At 33.3% G+C, this 27,853-nt stretch overlaps 2 protein-coding genes across 3 annotated transcripts in view; one reads left to right on the top strand and one right to left on the bottom strand.

Annotated features, from left to right (window-relative positions):
- LOC114331049 (uncharacterized) overlaps positions 1-27,853 on the bottom strand; it is a 527,814-nt gene that overhangs the window by 242,032 nt on the left and 257,929 nt on the right. Inside the window, exons 13-15 of the mRNA XM_050659330.1 lie at positions 24,773-24,972; positions 18,973-19,565; positions 8,851-9,093 (exon numbers count right to left, since the gene is read on the bottom strand). Coding sequence (XP_050515287.1) covers positions 8,851-9,093; positions 18,973-19,565; positions 24,773-24,972 — 1,036 coding nt within the window. The remainder of the gene's footprint in view (positions 1-8,850; positions 9,094-18,972; positions 19,566-24,772; positions 24,973-27,853) is intronic.
- LOC114331039 (RWD domain-containing protein 2A) overlaps positions 1-27,853 on the top strand; it is a 515,824-nt gene that overhangs the window by 252,291 nt on the left and 235,680 nt on the right. For both annotated transcript variants that reach the window (XM_050659333.1, XM_050659331.1), the window contains one exon: positions 25,047-25,069. The gene's annotated coding sequence lies outside the window, so the exon portion shown is untranslated. The remainder of the gene's footprint in view (positions 1-25,046; positions 25,070-27,853) is intronic.

Genomic DNA, 27,853 nt, shown 5'->3' with positions numbered 1-27,853 from the left:
AGGGGTCACTAAGTACTAATATGCCATCAGAATTGACTTCCGGAGTACCTGGTGCCCAGGGTCGCTACTAAGGCACGTCATATTCTGGAGTTTCGAGAGATTTTGGCACTAAATTGATGCAGCTGGACTATTCGGGGGGTTTTTTGAGGTGGTTAAACACGAATATGCCATCAGAACAGACCTCTAGATCATCTGGTGCCCAAGGTCACTGCATGGACGTCATCTTCTGGACTTTCGAGGGTTTTCGGTATTAAATTGGTGCAAACGGATTACTCGGGGGGTTTTTGAGGTCGTCAAACACAAATATGCCATCAGAATAGACCACCGGATTACCTGGTGCCCAAGGTCACAACAAGGGATGTCATCTTCTGAAGTTTCGAGCGCTTTTGATCTTAAATTGACGCAAACGGATTACTTACGGGTTTCTGGGGTCGCTAAACACGAATATGCCATCAGAATTGAATTCCAGAGTACCGGATGCCCAGGGTCGCTACTAGGGCACGTCATCTTCTGGGGTTTCGAGGGTGTTTGGCATTTAATTGATGCATATGGACTACTGGAGGGTTTTTGAGGTCGCTAAACACGAATATGATCAGAACCGACCCCCTGTGCACCTGGAGCCCAAGGTCACTGCAAGGGACGTCCTCTTCTGGAGTTTTGAGGGATTTTGTGATTAAATTGATAAAAATAGATTACTCGGGGGTTTTTGTGGTGTTAGACACGAATATGCCATCAGAACAGACCACCGGATCACCTGGTGCTCAAGGTCACTGCAAGGGACGTTGAGTCCAAAAACTCAAGAGTAATCCATTTGCATCAATTAAGTACCGAAAACCCTCGAAACTCCAGAAGATGACGTGCCCTGGGTACCAGGTGCTCTGGTGTCTGTTCTGATGACGCAAACGTGTTCAACAATGCCAAAATCCGATTAGTAAGTAATCCGTTTGCATCAATTGAATGCCTAAAATCCTCGGAACTACAGAAGATGACCTGAATTAGGTACCAGGTGCTCAGAGGGTTAGATCTGATGTCGTATTCGAGTTCAACAAACCCAAAAACCTATAAGTAATCCGTTTGCATCAATTTAGTACCGAAGATTCTCGAAGGTTCAGAAGATGACTCCCCTAGCAATAACCTTGGCCACCAGGTTTTCTGGGATTCGGTTCTGATGGCATAGTCGTATTTAGCGACCTCAAAAACCCCTCAGTAATCCATTTGCATCAATTTAATGCCGAAATTTCTCGAAACTCCAGAAGATAACGTCCCTTGCAGTGACACTTGGTACCAGGTGTTCGGTGGGTCTGTTCTAATGGTATATTCGTGTTTAGCGACCTCAAAAACTCCTCGACGAATCCATTTGCATCCATTTTATGCCGACAACACTCGATATTCCGGAGTTCAATTCTGATATCATATTCGTGTCTAGCAACCCCAAAAACACGTAAGTAATCCTTTTGCATCAATTTAATACCGAAAGCCCTCGAAACTCCAGAAGATGACGTCCCTTGCAGTGACCTTGGGCACCAGGTTATCGAGAGGTCAGTTGTGATGGTATATTCGTGTTTAACGACTCAAAAACCCTAGTAATCCATTTTTATCAATTTAATGCCGAAATCTCTCAAACTCCAGAAGAGGACGACCCTTGCAGTGAGCTTGGGCTCCAGGTGCACAGGGAGTCGGTATTGATGGCATATTCGTGTTTAGCGACCTCAAAGACCCATAAGTAATCCGTTTGCATCAATTTGATATCAAAAGCCGTCGAAACTCCAGAAGGTGACTCCCTTACAGTGGTCTTGGGCACCAGGTGATCCTAAGGTCTATCCTGAGAGCATCTTCGTGTTTAACCACCTCAAGAACTCCCCGAGTAGTCCAGATACATCAATTTAGTGCCGAAATCACTCGAAACTCCAGAAGACGAAGTGCCTTAGTAGTGACTTTGGGCACCAGGTACTCCGGAGGTCAATTCTCTTATCATATTCGTGTTTAGCGACCCCTAAAACCCATGAGCAATCCGTTGGCATTGATTTAATGCCGAAAATCATCGAAACTCCAGAAGATGACGTCTCTTGCCGTGACCTTGGGCACCAGGTGATCCGGGGATCAGTTCTGATGGCGTAATCGTATTCAGTGACCCCAAAAACCCCCCAAATAATAAATTTTGTTCCTTAGTATACTGATTTTGACTTTATTTTTATATTTATGCAATTTTGGATGCATTTTGTGCATTTTACATTGCAATTATGCATTTCCACCCATTTTTGAATAGTAGACTTTTTTCCTGACGTCATCCTGAACATAATGCAAAAAACTGCAAGTCTCTAGCTGCTGTATTTAAAAATTAATTTGTTCGGATGTTTTTAGTGCTAAATGCCCTGGTCAATTAGTAGAATAATAGATCAAACACCTTCAATTAATGTTATGTTTAAGGAAATATGATTTAAACAATGTTATCTTCTAAGTTTTATTTGTTTAAAATATTAAATTTAAAAACACAAACAACATGTTTAAAGCAAAAAACGTTTAAAACAAAAAGCACGTGTTTTAAACATGTTTTATTTGTTTAAAACATACAATTTACAAAAAAACGTTTAAAACAAAAGAACATCTGTTTTGTTTAAAATTAAAAAAACATGTTTTTTTGCAACCCTGAGTCATTTGCATTCTGTCAGGAATAACTTCCCCTGTATCTTTTTGTCAACTGACACAATGCCAATCCGCTAATGCACACAATCATCCCATTAGACATTAGATATTATGATGGATCCCCATCCAACAACCCTTGCAACAATTGAAACAAAATAGTAGACGTTTATTAAAATGTTGACCACATATTAGGGTAAATAATTAGAGGGAACACGGGAAAATATAAATTTTGTATTAGTTAATTAAATCACCCATACATTACGATATAAATCAATTATCGATAGATTTTCGGTGTTCCCGATGCATTAATGGCCGCCCGTCTATTAATTATTTTCAATATATTAATGACCTACTGTTATTGGCTAATGACTTTTGCCTTTATGTTCACTTTTCAAGGTTTCAATAAAATAATTCCTGTTTCACGTACCTATGTACATATAGTCCAAGTAATGAAGCTTAAAATAGGACAAAACCTCGCAATTTTTACAGAATGGATCGATTTGCTTGAAAATTTGAGAATAAGTGGTGGATAGTCCAAGGATCAAAATCTATATGATGCCGAAACGCGCTTTTACCATGGGGGTAGTTGCCACCCCATCTCGAGGGTGGTTACTACCCCATCTCGGGGGTGGTTACTACCCCATCTCGGGGGTGAAAATTTTTTATTATATTTTGACCGAAAAAGTTGGTAAAACGTTCATTCTAAGCAAAAAACGTTCTATACATTTTTCTGATAAAATTAATAGTTTTCGATTTATTCGCTATCGAAAGTGTTTTATATCGAAAAAATCAATGTTTTTAATAAGTTTTCTGCTAATAACTCCAAAAGTTTTCGTTTTATCAAAACAACTTTACTTAACAAAAATGCACCTTTTAAAAAAATAAACAAAACCGTTTTTTTTTATTTTCTTTAAAACCAATAGTGATCGAGCTATACTTTATTATATGTTAGCTCTTCTGCGCCAAATGCTAAATATTGTAATTTCAAAGTCAAAAGCCGGGAAAACTATGCATTTTTCGAGGATAACTTGTTTAAACTAATTTAAAGTATTTAAAAATATCTATCTCCAGAAATAAAAAAAGTCTCTAGCTCCAAAATTTAGTTACTTATGATGAAAAGAATGTCGGTCTTTATTTTTTTCAGCGAAAAAGTGATCGGAAGCAACCTCCTAATCACCACCCTAATTAAAACTAGTCATTGACCTTATTTGGTCTTCTTTATTTATGTATTATTAATAGGTTCTAGAAGTTTGACCGGCTTGGAATGATTGATTTAAAAAAATGGAGTTAAAGGCGAATAACGAATTTTTGTAGTTTGAAAAAAAATGGCCTTTTCTTCAGAATTGAAAGATTAGCATCAGAGATACGAAAAAATGTTGAAATATGAAATTGTAGCCTATTTAATTCCAAAGAAGCTGGTTGGCAAAAAATTTTTCTAAGGCAAAAATTAAGTGAGCTGTTGACAATTAAAACTTGTAATAACATGCAAAAACCACCTTTACCAACCCGTTCAAAGTCACCTCTTTTTGCTACTGAGCATTTTAAAAATATTTCATATTAACAAGCTTATAGATCTTGTAAAAACCTACAAAATTCTTTTTTACCAAACTTTCTAAGATAAAAAATAAAAGAGTTACGGTTAAAAAATCAATATTTTTTTTTAAATAGGAGAAATCAAAGTGGAAACATAATAATATAAGTTAGCGGTGTTCCTGGACTAATATTGATAGTACGAGATCCCACTGCAAAATCAATCCGTTCATAAGTAGTTAATTAAAATAACATTTTTTAATATGAACTTAAGAATATGAGAAACAGTGATGGGGTTGCTAGTCAAAAAGTGACATTTTTAAGGTGGTGCGTTAATTTCTTGGAATAGTGTAGTAATTATTAAATTGATATTAATTCATTTTTGAAATAAAAAATTTCATTCATTCAGTAGATGCATTGTTTTATATTAAATTAAAGCTATTTTCTGAAATAATGATATAAGGTTGCCTGTGAAAAAATGGCCTCAAATTAGGGTTACCAGCTGTTGAAAACGCGAGGTATCAGAGGTAGAGTGAAAGAAAACTACCGCGCAACGTCACTGGTTGGAGAAGGTTGACAATGTTTGATGGCAAATGTGAGTTGTTAAAGCAGTCATCTTGTCAAAATTCTAATCTTCTTCTTGTCACCGTGCACATTATTTCCTTCTCTTTGTTAAGGTTTTGGAGTATTTTGGCATTTGATATTTTGTCCATCCATGATATCTTAAGAATTATTCTAACATGTCCACATTTCGAACGCTTTTCCAATCTCTTCGTTGCTGCTTCCGTTAGAGTCCAAGACTCTACTCCACATAATAAGATGGAGAATATATAACAGAGGTTCCCAAACTATTTTTTCTCCAGACCACTTTAAAAAATATACTGGTTTCGGTGGACCCCCTGCTTTTACCATACTTCCAATGAAAAACATGGGGGGGGGGGGGGGGTAAAAATAAGACATTGAATATTCAGCGATTTTTTTTTCAAAATATGATTTTAAGTGATTTTACAGTGATTTGGAATCTATTTAAACAAATTTGCATTTTTTATCGTAAATTATCAATTGAAAAAATTGTGTTTTAATAGAAGGGTTATCCAAAATGTGATTATTAGGCATTATAACAAGTTTTTTGTTTTAAAACAAGTTTTTGATCAAACTTTGGCGTAGAAAACGATAAAATACTGTTTTTTTTTTCATTTTCCTCCATTCCCAAAATACATGTTCTTCTATCTGGCTAAAAATTTGCCCACAGATAGCCAAAACACAGGACTTTAATGGTTAAAAGAATTTGTATAGTTTTACAATACAAGAAAAGTTGCATGCAATAAAGAGTCAAAATTATATAGTACAGTCGGGTTAGCATGCCGAGCTACCCAAGCAAGATTCTATTTTTCTAATCTTAAGGGGGTCAATAGTAGTGTAAATTTAAAATCGCGAATAAAGGAGAACAGTTTTTGCTCAATATCTCTGCCATATTTAACTTTTCGACAACAAGTGTAAGAACTGAAGTTGTGAAAAATATGATTTCGTATAATTTATACATTTTTTTGTGCCGTCGATATTTTCCGAGTTATGGGGGAAAGAGTGACAGTTACAGCATAATTATTGAATTATCTCGTTTATTATTAGCTTTATAACAAAAATGTATCTATACAAAAATGGAGAGAATTAAATTTTATACAATTTTCATCTCTTTCATGTTTTTGCTAAAATCAATATTTCAGGTAGTACGTATGCGGTAAAGGCGCGAGCATAAGCCCTGATTGATTTGATAGCAGTGGTTTTTGTTCAATATCTCCGCAATTCTCAACTTTTCGACAAAAATGGTAGGTACTGAAATTGATCCAAATAAATTGTGTTTACAATAATTATTATAATTTTCTTAACCATTTTTTTCGTATGGTCGATATTTTTCGAAGCAATTGTACTTACAGTAGACTATATTTTTGACTCTGATATTATTCCACGTATTTTTTTGTATTGTAAAACGATACAAATTTTTTTAACCACTTAAAGTCCTGTGTCTTGGCTATCTGTGGGCAAATTTTCAGTCAAATCGAAAGACATGTGTTTTCGAAATGGAGAAAAATGTAAAAAAAAAACGGTATTTTAACGTTTTTTACACTAAAGTTTGATCAAAAACTTGTTTTTAATCAAAATAACTTGTTATGATGCATTATAATAACATTTTTGAGTCACTGCTATTAAAATATTCTTTTTTCCATTGATATTTTACAACAACAAAAATGCAAATTTGTTTAAATAAATACCACATCGCTATAAAATTTTCGTGGACTTGCAACTTGTGAACCCCCATTTTTATTTCACGCCAACGAAAACACCCGTTGAATCCCTCGTGGATCCCTGGGGGTCCACCTGGACCACTTTGGGAATCACTGATATATAACATGGGAGGAATCTGAGTTTCAGTTCTAAATTCAAATTGTGTGATATGAACAGCTTGAACATTTGGATGAACGCTGCCCTTGCTTTTTCTATTCTAGCTTGTATTTCTTGGGAGTGGTCCGAGTGCTCATTTAATGTAGTGCCAAGGTACGTGTATTTTGGAACACGTTCTACTACTTTTTGGTTGATGGTAAACTGTACCCTCTCAATTCTTTCTTTGCTGATTGTCATGTCTTTAGTTTTAGAAGTGTTAATTTTTAGTCCATATTTGCTACTAACCTCTGTCACTTTGTTCATTAAAAGTTCGGACAGCTTGACATTAGTGCACCCTCTGTAAACCACAGCTGAATCTTATGCTTGTGCGTCACAGTGTTGCCATACTGTTTTCTTTATTTCTTTCATAATTTAAATCAATGTTAAATGTACCTACAAGAATAATAGAATAATTTTATAAAAACGTTTACTTCTCCGTCACTATACTAGGTAGAATGACGCATGAGGTGTCAAATGAAAGCTTATAATTCAAGGATGGTACTAAAGCTGAGAAAATAGACCTAGTTTGTCTGTCCGTCTGACCGCGAATGAAAGCTTATAATCCAAAGATGGTACAAAAGGTGGAAATTTGACCTAGGACTTTCGGTTTTAGAAATGCGACCAGAAGTACTGTTTTAAAGTCACTGGAATAGTACAATGCTGGAATATATTAATCAACGCGCCTTCACAAGACGATAATAAATATATACTTTCGGTCTAATGACTGTCTGTCCGTCTATCTGTACGTCCGCGAATACAACTTCCTCCGTTATTAATACAGATAGAATTACAAATGAGGTGTCGAATGAATGCTTATGACTCAAGGTTGGTATTACAGATGAGAAATTTGACATCGGACTTCCGGTTTTAGAGTCGCAACCGTATGCACTTTTAAGTCACCGAAATTGTATAGGCGGTATATTATTCGACGTGCCTATGTCAAACTTCTCACCTTTAGTACCATCCTTGGATTATAAGCTTTCATTTGACACCTCATTTGTTGTTCTACCTGGTATAGTGACGAAGGAATTAAATTCGCGGTCGGACGGACAGACAGCCTAGGATAAATTTCTCACCTTTAGTACCATCCTTGGATTATAAACTTCCATTTGACACCTCATTTGTCATTCTACCTGGTATAATGACGGAGGAGTTGAGTTTACAAACAGACAGACAAGACGGACGGACGGACAGACGGACGTGGATAATTCAACGTTATCACATTTTCTCAAAATTGGTGAAAACAACAACATAATATACTTTACTTAATTGGTGTTTCAAAACTACTTATTTTTTACACATTAGGTACACAATATTACATGGTTTTTAGCAAGTTAAACTTCACAATGATTTAAAATAATCAAGTAAAAACCTATCTATACATAACATATTAGAACATATCTAAAATACACAAATGACACATTTCACATACATGTATAATATCACAAAAAATTGTAAAGTGATAGTATGAAAAAATAGAGGATACGGCAACGGTGTTACATATCATGCTCGGATCCAATGCCAAAATCTACACAGACATAATTAGGGTGCACTAATACCCAAGCTGTCCAAAAGTTCTAACCCTTGTGCGGTGTCAGCAAAGGTAACGGTATCATCGGCTTATCTAAAATTGTTTAATAGTTCGCCGTTTAACAGGATTCCTGCTTCCATATGTTCTAGGGCTTCTTGGTAAATTGCCTCTGAATATAAGTTAAATAAAAGGGGTGACATTATACATCCTTGTCGGACTCCTCGAGGTATTTTTTATATCATATGTTATTTCATTATTCACTTTAACGGAAGCTGACTGATTCCAATATAAGTTCTTGATTATACGTAAATCTTTGCCGTCAATTCCCGCATCTTTTAAAACATCCATCATTTTGTTGTGTTTTATTGTGTCAAACGCCCTTTGGTAATCGGTGAAACAAGCGTATACTCTACAATTCATGTCCCGACAACGCTGGAAGAGAACTTGTATACTGAACAGGGCTTCTCTTGTTCCTAAACCTTTCATAAAACCAAATTGCGTTAGGAATACTTGTTCTTCGCAGATTCTGTAAAGTCTTCGATGTAATATTTTTAAAAATAATTTCAACAAGAAGTTGTTGATATTGGTTGATATTGTTTGCTACCTTATTGATATTAGCTGAAGACAGGTTGAGAATCAATAACTGAGCTGCTGCTGAATCAATAACCTTGTTGTTCGTTAGTTTTATAAATAGATATTTTACTTACCTTCAACAACCAACGTCTTTGGTTCTTTTGCAGTTGAAAGTATTCCACAAAGATCTGTCATGTTAACCCCGTTAAGTGTGTCTTTGATGTTTGCAGTACCATTGATGAAGATAACATTATCAAAAATTATTTTATCCAAAAGTGTTTGAGTTTCGTTTTTTCCATTCTCGAAGATGTTGTCAAGATCTAGGTTCTCAATTTGTCCATGAATGGTAACCGATGGTAAAACAACCATTTGTTTGCCTAAAATTTGAAAAGTTTGAGATTTTGAATCGTTTATATAGCTTTATATAGCTAAAAAAAATGAATTTTGCCAAAACAAAAACAATGACAAACACACAAGACAATAGAAACGTAATACTAAACGACACCACAATAGAACCGGTTAATGATTATATATATTTGGGACAGATTATAAAAATAAATAAGGAAAACCAAACAGCGGAGGTAAAAAGAAGGGTCAGATTAGCCTGGGCAGGATTTGGAAAATCAAAATGGGTCCTAAAGAATAAAAAAATACAACAATACTTAAAAACAAGAGTGTTTGACCAGTGCATACTCCCAATTCTCACATACGCATGCCAAACATGGACTTTGACCAAGGCAAACATGGATAAAATAATAAAGACACAAAGAGCCATGGAGAGAGCAATGTTAGGAGTAAAATTGACAGACAAAAAGCAAAACAACTGGGTCGGAAATAGAACAAAAGTCAAAGACGCAGGTCAACATATAACCAGGCTAAAATGGAGCTTCGCAGGTCATAACGCTAGACAAACGGACAATAGGTGGAATAGCACGATACAACAATGGAGACCATGGACAGGAAAGAGAGCAAGAGGACGACCCCAGATGAGACGGGGAGACGACATTAAAAAGATAGGAGGAAAGCACTGGAAACAGAAAGCACTAAACAGAAGCGAATGGAGGAAACTGGGGGAAGGCTATGTTCAGAATTGGACGAATTAAAGGGCAAAAGAAGAAGAAGATATAGCTTTTGCAATTGTACAAAGACGAATTCAGGGAAATTGAGCAAGCTATTTTTACTTTAAAGTAAACCACATATTTAAGCTCAGCAAGTAACCAAAATGTATATGCATCAGAGATAAAAACAACCATATAAATGAGGTGTGTCAGAAGAAACATGCAACCAAAGAGGCAGAACCAATCATTTTGCAGAAGTAGAGCAGATTTTTAGCAGACGTAGAGAAGGCCCTCAACCAACTTAGAAAGAAAAAAAGAATGTTAGTGGAGTCACTGAAGGTGGATATGAGCTATTATAGTTTAAGTAACCAATACAGTGAAACGGGTCAGATTTGTGTAAGTCCTGCTAGTTCCCCTTTAATATAGTTCGGAGGCTGGTTGTTTTTTCTGGTGATTAAATATGTAATTAAAAATATTTATTTTTACTTAGATATACCGTTAAAGCAGGACATATCGTATGTGCTAAAATTAATTATTAATTAATTAATTAATCTTAAATTAAACAACATTTTACACTCCATTATCGAGCTTTAAATCACACACCTATACTCCAGTAAGACATACTACTGAACTAAAAGTTTTGTAAAACTTGTAAATGTCTGAGGGGACCGATTATGTGGGTGTGAAAAACAGATGTCATCAAGTGAACCGCCTCTTAAAACATCTTTGACAAAGAATACCAAATTTTGCCGACCTTAAAGCTGTTTCACAATATAAATTTCTCCAACTATACCTCCGATTTTGTTGAACCTCCATCGATTTGCATGAAAATTGGCGAGTGGTTAGAGGATATCTCAAGGAACAAAGGTGACATGGTGTTAACTTGCGTTTTTACCCTAGGGGTGAATGTCACCCCTTCTCGGGGGTGAAAATTATTTTATTGAAAATAACCCCATATTTCGATAGAGGGACAAATTCTAAGCAAAATTTGTTCTAATCCCGAGAAAGGGTGGCATCCACCCCCAAAGTAAAAGCGCAAGTTGGCGTCATGTCACCTTTGTTCCTTGAAGTATCCTCTAATTACTCACCAATTTTCATGAAAATCGATGGAGGTTCAACGAAATCGAAGGTGAAAACCTTCAGTGACTGCACTATATGTGTGTACTTTGTACGCACGTAAGAAGTTATACTTCTAGTATAATAATTTCAAAGAAATAAATATACCTAACAGGTTATTTGTATTTTATTTAAATATTAAACTAACTTTCTTACGAAATTTTACCACTTTTAAAGAAATTTTATTAAAACGATGCCAAAAATTAAAAAAAAAACGAAAAAGGAATATGAATCGTCCGGGCTTTGAACAAGGAACCTCTCGATCTCTGGTCACACGCTCGACCACTGAGCTATATTCCCTTTGCTTTGACAGGTTACAAGAATTCTCATACATACTGACAAATTTAATAGACCAAGTGAAGTATACAAAAATACTTTAAATATACTTACTATTATTATAAAATATCTTATTCCCGAGGAAGACAAATCCAAAGACACAAAAATTATAATAAATAATATATTTACTAAAAACACTAATATATCCTTTTAATGACCTATTTGCGCTGACAGCGCTGATACATACATATCTTAAAAGATTAGCAACGAACTACATAATATTGTCTGTGTGCGCATACGCCCGGCATTATAAAATTTCACTCTCGATCGTAAAGAAGTATAACTTCAAAAACCCCAGGGATAGATGACATACCAGGGAGACTCTAAAAGTAATGGGTAACATTGGCAAAGATGTAATACTGGATATGTTTAACATGAATCATAGGTGAATGGTCTGATAAGTGGTGCGAATCAACCTTTATCCCTATCAAAAAAAGAACCACTAACCATGTACAGCAATTAGAGAACCATTGCCTTAATCCCTTAAGCAAACACAATCCTGCTACATGTATATTAGTTCTACATCATCTGGACCATCTCAGAGTGGTTGGGGGTAGTTACCCCCTACGATAGGGGTTGATGAAGTAAACACTACTCGCAGTATATTCATTTATTATCAACTCGGAGTACGACTGTAAAGAGTTGGTGTGCTAATGTATGTTCACCCTCTGGTGCATCTCAATTATCAATGATGATTGATCACGCAATGATATTAGAATGCCTCCCGATGTTTTCTGTGTATATAAATAAAAGAGAAAGTGTTGATATTATTTATGCTGAGTCGGCTTTGAGGAATATGTAATATTGAATCGCTGACACCGCAGGATTGACAACTGGTACACTTGTGTGGAGTAATCTGGGTCACGTAATATGTATAATAAACAAACGTGTGTTTGTTTACCAAGGACATTTAAATTTAAAAGAGTGTGTCTTGCTCTTAATTGGATGCTTAATAATGGATGCTGTGAATCTCAATACATCTTTCCCCTCCTGGCAAAATTTTCTGACTTCAGAGAAGGAAGAAAATTTTCAGATAGCACCACCAACTGATTACTGCGTTTTAATCAATACAAATTAACTATTTATTTCCTATAACTAATAATTAAATACAAAGAAAAAAAATGTTCGTTATCAACATTGTTCCCGTTTCACTTGTCACTCACTGTGTTCTCGGATTGTAAGCATATAATATATTCTTATGTATTTCCTTGATTTTATTGTTTTCCATTCTGATCTTACAATTAACGTTATTTACCTCTGTTATTGTGAAGGGGCCTACATAAAGACTATCAAACTTACCATTCTCTTCCCTTTTTACCAGGACTAGGTCTCCTATTTTAAAGTGTTGTGGTGTTGCTTTGGGCTTATGCTTTTCTTGCCGCTCTTTTTTTTGCTTTAGTAAGAAGGTTCTAGCTCTCTCGTGTGCGCTTTGTAGTTTGTACCGTAACTCATTGTAGTAGGCATATCTATATTGTAACGTGGTTGAATCTCCTGTGTAAGGTCTTCCGGTAGGTTAACCTTCCTGCCATATAGCAGTTCAAACGGTGTGTAGCCATGATATGCGTTAGGGGTTGTATTGTAGCAGTATGTGAACATTCTGCAACACACGTTCCAATTTTCTCTGTCTTCGTCTATGAATGCTCTTACGTACTCGTTTAATGTTCTGTGTAGTTTTTCGCAACTTCCAATGGACTGTGGATGGTATGCCATTGAAAAGTTGTGCTCTATTTTTAGTAGTTTTGTTAGTTCCTGCATTACTTCATTCTTATACTCGGTGCCTTGGTAGGGTCGCCAGTGAAGCGGGAAAAGAAATGCGTGAGCAGATATTGAACAGCAGACTGATAATATAGAAAAAGCGATGGAACACAATATACCAATGCTGTTTTGTTTCGTAGAGTACACAAACCACCTAGTTAACCTAATAAGAAATCTGTATGAAAAAAAGTCAGCTAAAGTTAAAGTACACGAAACATATTCAAATGTGTTAAAAACAAAGAAAGGCTGCATACTATCACCATTATTATACAATACATATTCTGAATATATAATGAGGAAAGTACTAGACGAATGAGATTAAGGAATCGCTAGAATATTTTTTTCGATAAAATACTTACTTTTTGAGTTATTTGTGAAAAACCGTCCAAAAACATGTTTTTTGTTATTAAAAATGTACATATTTACTCGCAAATAACTCGAAAAGTATTGACTTAGTGAAAAAACTCTATAGAACAAAAGTTGCTTAGAATTAGTTATTTTATACAATTCTGGACTTATTTTGAATGTTTATTTTTCCACCCCTGAGAAGGGGTATTCCCCTCTATTTTTGTAAAATGTAAAAAGGAGGGGATGTAGAATTGTAATCTTTTTCTTATATAATAATAGACAATTTCAACTACCTATTCCCAAATTTTCATCTTTCCTTTTTTTGGGTCAGATTGTTCTTTGATCGGGCTAAATAGACAAGACGAAAATGGCGGGTTCGTTAGAAAAAATATTCATATGAGATTTTTTTGCATAATCAGATTCGTGAGACATCCCAGAATAAGGCTTAAGAAGTCGCCCACGTGAAAAGTGGTCCAATTTTTTTTAACATTTTTTTTTAATAAAATTGCAAAAATCAATATTTTTGGCCCATACAAACTTTTGTTAGGTTTTTGGACCATTCTGGACAAAAAAGGTCTCGTGTAATTTTTCTCTAAAGTTGATCGTTTTCGAGTTATAAACAATTTAAAATTTAAAAAAACGAAAAATGGCGATTTTCAAGGCTTAATAAATTGGTTAACAAGTAATAGTCTAGTAAAATAAAATTACACTACATGTAAATCAAAATGTAAATTCGTACAGGTTGAAACAAATTTTATATCAAAGTTTAGGTGGGTACAAAAAAAATTTTCAAGAAAGTATCCAAATCATATAAGGGGATCATTATTTAAATAATTAAAAAGGGGTCATTTTTGCAAAAAAATTACTTTTTTAACTGCTGAGGTTATTCAGTTACTAATGAAGGTCTATAGGATTATTTTCTGCAAAGCTGAAGGGTAAATCTTTCACATAAGATTTACTAAATTAAATTTGACCCCCTATTTATTTAAATAATTATACATAAACCTTTAAAAACAAATTTGGAAAAAATTATTTTTAGCGTTTTAAATAAGCACTATAAAATATATTATTTTATAAGAGAATTTGCTCTATGTTATCAGTATTAAACAAAAAACAAATTGGTCGAAAAGTATTTAATATTTTTTGAGATATTGAATTTGTTTATTAAATGTTACTCTATTTTCAAATGCAAAAACGCGGTTGTTGCCAAAGAAATATTCACCCGTATTAAATCTTATTTATTTTATTTTTATGTATATTTTCTATAAATGTATTGATAAATTCAAATTTTAATTAAACTTCCCCCTAAAATGGCATTTGAAAATTATTCAAATTTGTTTATAATTTGTTTTTTTAATAACGTCGCAAGGCATAAATATTTTGACATGCCGTTTCGATCATTCGGTTCCAGGGAATTTTTCAATAATTATCAAAATTTTTTCTTCTTTTTTCCTCCTCTTTTTTTTTTTTTCTTGGAGTTATATTACTACGGGCCCTTTTAGGGTTAAGTTTCATTAAGAATGTCGAATCTCTAAGTTTTAGATTCTAGACCTAAAAATATTAAGATTGGTCTAAAATCACTTAAATAAAATGTGGCTACTTACTGAGTTACAGGGTGTTTTATTTAAAAATTTAACAATTATTTTTACCAAGTACTTTCAAACTATTTGACGTATGCTTATCATACTTTGCAGAAAGTGTGTGTACTATACAGTCTACTAAATTGTGATAAATAAAAGTTTCTAGCTAACCCTTCCCAAATTCTACGCCACTGAGGGGATTGCCATTTTAGCAAAATTTTTCGATTCTCTAATACTTTCTATGTAAATAATATACTCTTTACTGGTAACGATTAGGTCATTAGTTTTCGAGATATTGGACGTTAAAAATGAAACAGCATAGTTATTTTGATTCATTCATTCATTCATTTTAAACTTCCAATATCTCTCAAACTGATGACTTTATCGATACCAATAAAGCTATTTACATACAGAGTATCGGAGGATCGAAAAATTACGCTAAAATAGTAATGCACTCAGTGGCGTAGAATTTGGGAAGGGTCAATAATTCACTATCCCCTGTCGTACGCCTCTGGCACTAGCTAGAAACGTTTATTAATCACAATTTAGTAGGGTGTATAATAGCCACACTTTCTGCCAAGTATGATAAGGATACGTCAAATAGTTTTAAAGTAATTGGTAAAAATAATCTTTAAATTTTTAAATAAAACACCCTGTAACTCAGTAAGTAGCCACATTTTATTTAAGAGATTTTAGTTAAATCTTAATATTTTTAGGTCTAGAATCTACAACTCAGAGATTCGACATTCTTAATAAAATTTTACATTAAAAGGGCCCGTAGTAATATAACTCCAAGAAAAAAAAGAAGAAGAAAAACGACAAAAAAATTTTGTTAATTAGTAAAAAATTCCCAGGAACCCAATTATCCAAACGGCATTTCAAAATACTCAATCCCCGCAACGTTATTAAAAAAACAAATTATAAACAAATTTGAATAGTTTTCAAATGCCATTTTAGGGGGCAGTTTAATTGAAATTAGAATTTATCAATACATTTATCGAAAATATACATAAAAATAAAAATAATGGGATCTTAAGCAGGTGAATATTTCTTTGGCAACAACCACGTTTTTGCAATTGAAAATATAGTAACATTTAATAAACAAATTCAATATCTCAAAAAATATTAAATATTTTTCGACCAATTTATTTTTAATTAATACTGATAACATAGCGCAACTTACACCGTAAAATAAGACATTTTATAGTGCTTATTTAAAACGCTAAAAAATTTTTTTGCAAATTTGTTTTTAAAGTTTTATATACAATTATTTAAATAAGTAGGGGGTCGAATTTAATTTAGTAAGTCTTATGTGAATGATTTACCCTTCAACTTTGCAGAAAAAAATCTCATAGACCTTCATTAATAAGTGAATTACCTCAGCAGTTAAAAAAGTATATTTTTTGCAAAAATGACCCCTTTTTAATTATTTAAACAATGATCCCCTTGTATGATTTGGATACTTTCTTGAAAATATCTTTTGTACCCACCTAAAATTTGATATAAAATTTGTTTTAACCTGTACGAATTTACATTTTGACTGTTTTTTATTTTATTAGGCTATAATTGGACTTCGCCAGTCCTAGGTTTTCACCCAAATTAATCGAAAGTAGAACTGGAAGTCGATATTTGAACGCTTCGTGTATATAACTTTGCGCCGATTGATAAACGATTTTACTAATTTTGAGTCATTTTTACTAAACTTTGGGTCATCATTGTTTAAACAGAAATAACTTCAAAACCGAAACTAAAGATTCAAAACTCAACTTTTCAATACGCTTCGATTGATGTGTTACATGTAATATTTCTGCGACTATAACGGCATTCTGGTTAGAACTACTTTTCCGGAAATGATATAAAAACCAAAATTTTACATTTTTTGTTCTCATCTTGCTAAGGCACCTCGAATGTAATATCGCTTACACTATTTCGGTGACTTTAAAACAGTACTTACAGTTGCAACTCTAAAACCGGAAATCCGATGTCAAATTTCTCATCTTTAATACCATCCTTGGGTTATAAGCTTTCATTCGACACCTCATTTGTCATTCTATCTGTATTAAAAACGGAGGAGAAAGATAGACGGGCAGATAGTCATGAAACCGGAAGTATATATTTGTTCTCTTGTTGCGAAGTCGCGCCAAATAATATATCACTTGTACTATTCCGTTGACTTTAAAACAGTACTTCTGGTCGCATTTCTACAACCGGAAGTCCTAGGTCAAGTTTCTCACATTTATACCATCCTTGGATTCTAAGCTTTCTTTCGACACCTCAATTTGTCATTCTGTCTGGTATAGTGGAGGACTTATATTCGCGGTCGGACGGACAGACTGACAGACAGCCTAGGTCAAATTTCTTACCTTTAGTACCATCCTTGGATTATAAGCTTTCATTTGACATCTCATTTTCTACCTGGTAAAATGACGGAGGAGTTATATTCTCGGTCGGTCGGACGGACAGACGGACAGACATCCTAGATCAAATTTCTCACCGTTATTACCATCTTTGGATTATAAGCTTTTATTTGACACCTCATTTGTCATTCTACCTGATACAATGACGTAGGAGATATATTCGCGGTCGAACAGACCGACAGACAGCCTAGGTAATATTTCTCACCTTTAGTACCATCCTTGGATTATAAGCTTTCATTCAATATCTCATTTGTCATTCTACCTGGTATAAGGACGGAGGCGTTATATTCGCGGTCAGACAGACCGACGGACAGACAGCCTAGGTAATATTATATATAAGCTTTCATTTGACACCTCATTTGTCATTCTAGCTGGTATATTGACGTTGTGATGGAGTCGTATGTATTGGAGTTGTATTGGAGTTGTGATGACAGACGGGCAGACGGACGTGGATAATTTAAAGTTTTCATATTTTTTCAAAATTAAGTGAAAACAAAAGTTATTACTATGAAAGTCGGAAAGTGACTAAATCAAAGTTTAAAGCCCCCGCTCCAAGATCCTGAATAAATTTTTGTCATAATTTTATTACTAAGCTGTTATTTTTAAGTAATAATATTGAGCGCCAGCACGTATTAGGCGGCCGTCTATGGTGAGAGCGAGAGAGATGCCATTCCGGCAGTCAATGGTGCATCTTACTCGCACTCACATTTACAGCCGCGTCAATACGATCTAACCGCTCATTGTTATTAATTAAAAATAACAGCTTAGTAATAAATTAATGACACAAATTTCTTCAGGATCATGTAGGGGGTGCTTTAAACTTTGATTTAGTCACTTTCTGACTTTCATAATAATAATTTTTAACAGAGTTATTAAGTCTTAAAAATGGCCATTTTGCGTTTTTCAAATTTTAAATTGCTTATAACTCGAAAACCATCAACTTTAGAGAAAAATTACAAGAGACCTTTTTTGTCCAGAATGGTCTAAAAAACCTAAAAAAAAATTGTCCAGACCAAAAATAATAATTTTTGCAATTTGATTAAAAAAATTGTTAAAAAAATTTGGACCATTTTTCTCGTGGGCGACTTCTTGAACCTTATTCTGGGGTGTATTACAAATGTGATTATGCAAAAAAATCTCATGGGAATATTTTTTCAACGAACCCGCCGTTTTCGTCTTGTCTAAAAAGACCGAACAATAACAAGGAACACTTAGCTCAGTTGGGCCAATGCCCGTATTTTTCTCATCGCTGCATAGGCAGCTGAAACATAGACTCTTAAAAAATCTTAAAACATCAATAGAAGCAAGATCGAAGTCTTCGAAGAGTGGAGCTTCAGATGAATTCTTATAGTGTCCTGGGCAGAACACAGAACCAATTTGTTAATTCAGGAAGAGCTTCATATCAAAGATGGGCTATTAAAAAAGTAAACCCAGCATACCTAAATTACGTCAGCCACATAGCCACAAGAACGGGTCTATCTTCAACACGATGGGCAGAACAAATGAAAACTGGTGGGAAATCTCTACATGAAAATATTAATCTGGCACAGAACCGCAACCTATGGACACAGTGAGCTAACAATATTTAGAGTATCACTTCGCTCTGACAAGGGCTCAAGTAAAGAATAAGAGGAGGACATACTTACCAAAATCTGCATTGTTGAACTTGAAAGGTTCATCGATTTTTACGGTATTTTCCTCAAAGTCGTCCATGTCGACATGGTTTATATGATTATTCTCCACAAAAACCGTACCAAGAACAGTAATAGTATCAAACTCATCTTCATCGTCGACATTTATGGTACCATTTTCTGATTCTTTAGAGTTTTCAAATTTCTCTTTTGGCAGGCCATTGCAGCTTTCACCAAAATAAACTTTTTCTGCTGTAACGGCATCTAAGTTATCGACGTTGTTTAGAACCAAATTCTTTGATTTAAGATCTTTGATGTGTTGGTTAAGATCGAAATTGTTGTCCAGAAGCAAGTGCGTTATATTGATGGTCTCGAAAGTTTTGGTGCCAAGTACCTTCACGTCGCCCTCGATTGGTACTAAGTCTTTGAGCATAGATGATATATTAAGGCCGTTAATTTTTCCGTGGGTTTGGAGATTTTTTACTGATACTGATGTAGCTGTAACATCTTGTACTGTGAGAGTTCCTTCGATGGTTTGGTTGCCACCAACACTGACTACGTCGGCCCAGGAGTGTTTTCCCAATTTTATTGTATCATTAACTTTTAGGCTAAAAAGGAAGGCTTGGTGTGAAAGAAGTCTTTAAAGAATTTATATATTTATTAAAATTGTAAAAATTACGAAACATTTTCTCTTTGAAGAACCACTATTAGGCGAAGATAGGCAAAATTTCCTCACTCCCAGAACTTATTTTTTAAGTTTTTTACGTTCTACGTATGTGATTAAAAAATAAGAGTCAGTGCAATTTTAGCCCACCACCCACGCCTCCATCCTCCCCTTATTACCAAAAACGTAATTTTTTCATTTTTATTATTTTTTTTCGATGGGTTGCAATCAATTCAAAATTTAAAAAAAATTCACACGCATAGGTTTTTTTATAGGCTAATATAATTTGAAGTATTTCTGAAATTGGGCGAAACACCTTTGATCCCCCAAATAGGTAGTATGTTATTTCAATTCTCGCAAAATTCCTTAAAAACCCTTGAAAAACATGTTGAGATGTTTTTTTCATTGACTTTAAATTATATATAACCTATAAAAATCTTGATTTGATCTATTTGTTTATGTTCTCTCTTATATGTTCACTCAACCTACGGGTCTATAAATAATTACACTTTTATAAAAAAGAACTTTTTATAATAAAACGTGTTCATTGTTATTTATAGGACCAAATATAAAATTATTAACATATAATATTTACATATAATAATTAACTTATATAATATGAATTTTTAGTATATTAACTTTTAATTATTTATTAAAAAAATTAAAAAAAGATACGTACAGTCGGGTTCGAACTCAAGACCTCTCGATCTGCAGTGTAATGCTCTACCACTGAGCCACCACCTATCGATCTATTAACGTACTTTAAAATGGAATTTAAATGTCATTGCATTAGTCACATTTTTAAAATAGTTTGAAATTAAAAAAACGATTTATCCATATAATAGCAGTTAAATATTGCATTGTTAGCTAGTTCTGAGCTATTCTGAAACTTTAAGGTGCCTAGATAGTATAGAACTATTTTTAAAATTGATTACAAAATTTGCGGATATAGTGACATAGTTACAAAGACCAAGCCAAGTACATAAAAACGTTTTAAAAATAAACAACTTTTGTAAGTACCTCAAAAATGAGTGTGAATTTTTTTAATTTTTATAAGTTGATTACAGCCCCCCGAAAAAAAAATGATAAAAACAAAAAAAATTACTGTGTTTTGGTAGTGAGAGGGGAGAGAAGTGATGTGCTAAAATTGCGTTTATTTTTTAATATCGTAGAAAGAACATAGATTATCATAGAATGAGTTCTGGGAGTGAGGAAATTTTGCCTATTTTAACGGGGGTACCCTTTGAAGAAAACTAAAAATATCTCGCAATAATAATTAATAATAATTAATACCTTTTTTATATATTCTGAACCATAATGGAACTATCGAGCAATGCCGCACTAAAAACTCACCCGGTATATTTCATTTATCACGTCATTTTTTTGTTTTGATTTTAACTGGGTAATCAGTTGTTCCACTTGTTAAACTGAGGCTAAAAAAATACTTGTTCTCTCCCTCTTAAAATTACCGTTCCCAATAATTGGCAACTTGGAGACGAGCCGACAAAGTATCAATTCATAAAAATCCATTAATACCCAAATTTGAAAACAGCCAAGTGAAACTCCATCGAGGTGATAAAATCGTCCTTTTTTTTCGTCGGAAACGTACTCATCCTTTTAACACTTTGCCAACCCTCCAGCAGTTAATTACCGCAGCGCGGGGCGGCATCCCCCTGCCCCCGGAGGCGGCGGCCCCGAATCGACGACGATCGTAGAAATCACGGCCATTAACGGCCAAAAACCGCTCCATTAAGGGCTCACCAACCTTTTTTCCACACCACGTAATTCACGTGGCTCCCTCTCGACGTAGGCCATCGTCAGATTTAAGGGCTCCCATCCCCAACTCATCTTTCTTTCATTGCCCAATATCGATAAAAAATTGTAATCGACTTGGGCCGAAATCACTTCTTCTATGAGCCGGAAGCCTTATTTATGGGACGGAAAATAATGAATGTTAATTTATTTATACATTTTCATCCTCCAAAAGTGAATAATGATAGATCATATACAGTGCGCGCGTAAAATATGGAAACATGAAGATTAGGGTGCATCGAAAAAATAAAAGTTGGAAATCTAATAGCGTGAACAAATTGCTAGTGTTATTTTTCAGCATATTTGTATTTTTAATTTTTTTTCTAAGCGAATTTTCTACCCCCCCCCCCCCTTACCGACCCTTGAATTTTATTAAATAGCTGATTTTTATGTAAATTATTTGGAATAAGATATGTGCAAATCTAAGATTAATTAAAGAAAACTTAAAATGTTGTCAATTACAAATTTAAACGATATTTAGTTTTTAGATAGAAGTTTTATTTGTTTTTTCAGTCTCCCCAACCCCTTTGAAATGTCCCGCTTTGTGAGTCCGTGCGTGTGATTTTCACTTGTGTTTGGTGCGATGCCTTACTTCGTTATTATTGTTGTTTGTAAATTAAAGATTTTTAAAATAGGTAAACCAGGATCATGGGGAATAAAAACAAAATGTGCTGTGGACCGCCCCATTTTTGGGCCACCACCAAATATACATGAAAATGCTTTACCGAAATACAAACAAGCGATGAAGTTTTTTGGTTGCAAGAGGATAAAAAACTCAGCAAGAAAGAGCTAGAATTTGCTGGTATTGCCGAACAGATTGCAATTAAATTGGAGGAAATATGGAAAAAGGCTTTAGTTCCAATAATTTAACATACAAGAATTATTCAGCTTTTAAAAGCCTATCATGACAAATATATGAAACTTATCAAACCATTTAAGAACAGGCCAAAATTCAATGCTTTAAGAACAAAAGTAAAACTACACGTTTCGATCTTGCAGCTTGCAAATGTGACACTATGATTAATTAATTGTCTTTGTAGCAAATCTCAAAAAGTGCCTCTGGATGAGCGCGAGTTTCTATTAAATCAAAGAGGTCCCAGAAAAATGGTGATAAGCTCGATTGATAGAGAAAACAAAAACAAACATAATCAGAGAGAACAACGGTAAAAGAAGAAAGTTACTGATGCAAAGACAAAACTTTAGCTCAAGTAAAAAACAGTGCCAAGTTTTATGGTCAATCGATCGTGGAAGAACACATAACACTTGTGCATGATCCAGGGTGCAAATATTTGGGATACGGGTATCCGCTGTTTGGTATTAGTCCAGGGTAATAAGGTTTTTTCCATGACACTCGAGCAGCCAGGGTACTAACGTTTTTTCGACAGGTAATACCTATAAGAGCAAATTGTAACTATTTCCTGCGTAGGATCTGGCGGCCATTTTTATTTATAAACAATTAAGTGGCAAAAAAATGACATTTTTCACTTTTTTTTTTTCAAATCAATGAAAAATCGGGAAAGTTATGGTTTTTTTAGTACAAATATCTTCGAGATTATGGAAAAAGCTTTAAAATGACGTACTACAAAGTTTGATATGCTCATATTGTTAATATAATTGCGAAAAAGGTCGGAGTTGCAAAAAAAATTATTTTCGCAATAACTGTTGTAAAAATGAGTGTACAGCTCTGAACTTTTGTCAAATAAGGGTTCTTTGGTGCTTAATATGAGATAAAAATTTCAAAGCTATTCATTCAATTGTTTAAATTTTATTCAAATTGTTTATCCCAGAGAGCATTTTTTTTGCAATAACATAAGTCAGAAAAAAATGACGTTAGAGCCATTCGACAGGTGTCAAATGAAAGAGCATGAGATATAATTTCAACTGGGTTTAAAAAAGTGAATAAAAAATGCATTTACTAGTAATAAATAATTATGCAAAAGTATCGTAAATCTTTCATTATAAACTTTCTATTTTGTTATATAAGAAATTGTATATATTTATTACAATTTTTTATCAATTATGATATAAATAACATTACTCGGTAGTTGTACACTTAAAACAGGGTAAAAAAGTTAATTTTTTGGAAAAAGTTATTCAAAAAGTTTTTAAAGAAAAATTGACGATACTTTTGCATAATTATTTATTACTAATAAATGCATTTTTTATTCACTTTTTTAAACCATGTTGAAAATGTAGCTCATGCTCTTTCATCTGACACCTGTGGAATGGTCCTAACGTCATTTTTTTCTGACTTATGTTATTGCAAAAAAAATGTTCTCGGGGAAAAACAATTTAAATAAAATTTAAACAATTGAATGAATCGCTTTGAAATTTTTATCACATATTAAGCACCAAAGAACCCTCATTTGACAAAAATTTCAAAGCTGTACATTAATTTTTACAACAGTTATTGCGAATAATTTTTTTTTTGCACTTTCGACCTTTTTTCGCAATTATATTAACAATAAATGAGTATATTAAACTTTGCAATACGTCATTTTAAAGCTCTTTCCATAATCTCGAAGATAGTTGTACTAAAAAAATCATAAGCTTTCCGTTAATTTGAAAAAAAAAGGCAAAATGCCATTTTTTGACAGTTAATTGTTTATAAATAAAAATGGCCGCCAGATCCTACGCAGGAAATAGTTACAATTTGTTCCTATAGGTATTACCTGTCAAAAAAACGCTTCAGTACCTTGGCTGCTGAAGTGTCACGAACAGGGTATATTTATGTCTTATTACCCTGGCCTATATATCAGAAAGTATCAAATCGAGCTATTGCATGTGCGAAACAGTCGTAAATACTGGCGTGAAGGGTGATGTAATACGGCTTTTAGAAGAACATCTTAAAAAACCGCTTCAGTATTTTGTATGTCTGCGACATTCAAATGATCTACCCCTTGGATATCAAAAGAAGACCAAATCATGTGAGGGTCTTCACTTGAGAAATATCACTGCCACAGATTCCTGAGGTTAAAATAGGTCGATTTAAGCTAACTTACCTTAGTACGAAAGTTGATAATAACCGAAATACAGGGTGTCAAAGTTAAACTTTTATTTTATTTATTATCCTAACAGGCATGGGATAAAAACACGAAATTTGGTAATCGGTCGTTTTTGGACTGTTAAACTTGATTTCAAAACTGGAACATACTGTATTGTTTACCTTACTATAATAGAATTTATAATTATTTATGTACTTCTTCTTTATTTGAGAAAATTGAAAGCGTTGAAAACATTAAATATAAATCCGTTCTACACACACAAATAATTCAAATAGTTTTCAGAGCGAAAAATAAACGAAATTGCTTTATCTCATTTATATTTTTGGCTACATACCTTTTGTTGATTATAACGTGCTTAATGTGGTGTTTTCCTTTGATGGTTTGATCTGTATGTACCGTGAGAAAGTTATTTTCCAAATCTTGGGCTTTAACACCATTTATATTTATTATATGAGTATCACCGTCAAGCGTTAAATCTCCTTCAAATGTATTCCATCCCTTGATCTCCACAGTTTTATTAGATCCTTGCACAATCTACAAAATTATTCTTATGTGTTATTTAAAACAGAACATGTGTCTAATGTATTCATTATTTTTTTTTGTTTCAGCTATATACCAGCATATATAACAGGTAAGCAGATAATAACACAAGAATTCAAATAAGTGTGTTTCGTGGTGTGGTTGGATGCGTGTGTGAGCTTATTGTCCACGGAAACGATTAAATGAAATTAAAATAAATGTAAAAACAACAAACTGTCTGTCAATAATATAGTTATTTTAATCGGTAAAAAGAACGTGAAAATGTCTCGAACGAGGGTTTGTTATTCTAGCGAGGCTGTGACCGCACAGGGTGCCCGCTGTGACTCTACTGAACTTGTCATTATGTGATTTTAAGAACCGTCTTCGAGTGCATTTAAAAAGTGATTTATTGACATAAGGTATGACAGGGGTCACTCATTAGTTTCCCTGACGGTCCGTTTCGAAAACCTATGACACTTCTGGGGTCCGGATTTATGCTGCGTGTGTCTTGACTGTTCTGATTTGGTTTCTTTGTGGATTCTTGTTAAAAAATATCCCCTAGAAACAAATCAAAAGGGTGCCGGGCGAAATTTTTGGGCACAAATTGTTTAACATTTTTTTAAACTAATTCAAAACATCACCTTTTTGCCCGCGAAAATATGTTTTTTAGCATATTTGGGTCATCTTAAATAAAAAAGATCTGTCATTTTATTAAAACTTAAAAGAGTTTTCAAGCATCGCAAATTTTCCCATTTTTCAGATTTTAAGTCGCTTATAACTCGAAAACTATCAACTTTTCAGAAATATCACAAGAGACCTTTATTGTTTATAATTACCCAAGAAACCTAAAAATACATTTTTCGAGGCAAAAAAGTAATAATTTTGAATTTGCTTAAAAAATTGTTTCACCCGGCACCCTTCTGATTTGTTTAAAGGGGATATTTTTGAACAGGAATCCGCAAAGAAATCGAGTCAGAAACATTTTTCATTCGAAAGTGGCCTTACACTTGGACTAATATGGAAAGGAAAACTAATACTATGTGATTGTTTTTTGGTTACTGTATACTTTTTTGTAAGTTTTCCTGGTGCAATAAATAAAATATAAATTCATTGTGTATTGTTTTGATGTTATTATCAGTATATTTTGAAAACAGCAGTATTGTAAATTGTTACTGAGAATATTTTAAAAATTAGGAATTTATATTTTGAATGCTAATGAAGTTTTTAGACATCTTCAATTTTGGGAATTTAAAATAAATAATCACAGTACAAAATGCTTATTAACATGTTATCTTTTCTACATTAGTTTCAATGCAAGGTGTTTGTTGCAAACTTATTAAATCTGAAAATTATTTTAATTAAATGCACATCTGAAAAGTACTTCTATTTAACATATAGTAGAGAGGAAATGAATATAAAAAAATGCACATGACAATTTTATATTACAGCTTACTTAATTTCAAAATTAATGATTTACTCCAGGCTGTGGGTGAAAAATAGGTCGATTTCAGGATATAATTCAGGAATTTTTGAAAGCTATCAGGTGTTGTAAAGGACGATGCCAGGAATAACTTCTACTAAAATGTGACCAAAAATATTGTGAGCTTTTTTGTTATTGCGATTTTCATTTGTTAAATTTGCAATTTTTAAAGATTTTTAATTTTGCAGCTTAGGATATTGATTCTAGAGAAAAACTTTTTAATAGAAAGTTGTAGTAAATTAAAAAAACCTACAATTTGAGCTATGGTAAGTTTAATTTCGTTTATTGGTTATTGCAACACAGCCTGCGAAAGGTCCAAAATGGCCGTTTTTTACAATTGCGTTATTTATTGTACAAATAATTTTTTTATTTTTTAAAGCTTTAAAATGAAGATCTTTCAATTCCAAACATGAAAAAAAAATTGTAAGTCCGAATTAACAAATTTGTTGCTTAGATATTATAAATTGTTTATCCCAAGAGGTCAAATGTCGAAGGCTATAACTTTTTGAAAAAAAAATTGTAGAGAGTTGGTGAAACATCCAATCTCCTTCTAAAGAGTTATATTTTCATATTCTGATGTAAATAAATGCGTAAAACATTTTTAAACTTCTAATTTTTGGGTTTGAAAATAAGGGGGCAAATTTCGTTATAAACATTTAGAGCTGAAGCGGCCCTGTACATTCTATGAGTTTTTAACTTACAGATTATTGTTGCTAAAAACGAGAAGAAGATTTATAAAAAAATAAAAAATTTCTACAACCAACTGAAGCTGAGCTAAATGTTGGGCTTGAAAATAAGGGGGCAATTTTCGTTATAAACATTTAGAGCTGAAGCGGCCCTGTACATCCTATGAGTTTCTAACTTACAGATTATTGTTGCTGAAGATGAAACGAAAATTTATAAAAAAATAAAAATTTTCTACAACAAACTGAAGCCGAGATAATTGTTTCTTTTTTCTTAAATCGTAGTGCCTTTATTTACAACAATTAAGAAATTATTTTACAGTCATTGACTAAAGAAAGACTTATATTATCTTAAATTAAAAATAATTATAAAATATAGTGACATTTAATTATTAAGAATTATTTTTAAAATCGGTGCTTTTGCGAGCGTCTAAATTTTGCAAATCGCCCGGCTCGCTTCAAATCCGCGCGCTCGGAAAATTTTTACGTAACTTGTATTAAATTTTGACCGAAAACAATTTAATAATATTACCATTATTATATACAGTCTATTTACCACTGTATTTGTTTTTCTTGATAAACTTTTATATGTGAAATCTCATTTCTGAAGAAATAATATTACAAAAATGATACATATATATGAAATATATAACTATATTTTTAATTTTTTCATTGTTATATAAATATAATAATAATAATGTTACTTCTTATTATACATTATAAAACTTTTTCT

The sequence above is a fragment of the Diabrotica virgifera genome, chromosome 8 (assembly GCF_917563875.1).
Source record: "Diabrotica virgifera virgifera chromosome 8, PGI_DIABVI_V3a".
Classification (NCBI taxonomy): Eukaryota; Metazoa; Arthropoda; class Insecta; order Coleoptera; family Chrysomelidae; genus Diabrotica; species Diabrotica virgifera.
Note: the sequence above shows the minus strand (reverse complement) of the source record. Positions and strands in the feature narration are given on the sequence as shown.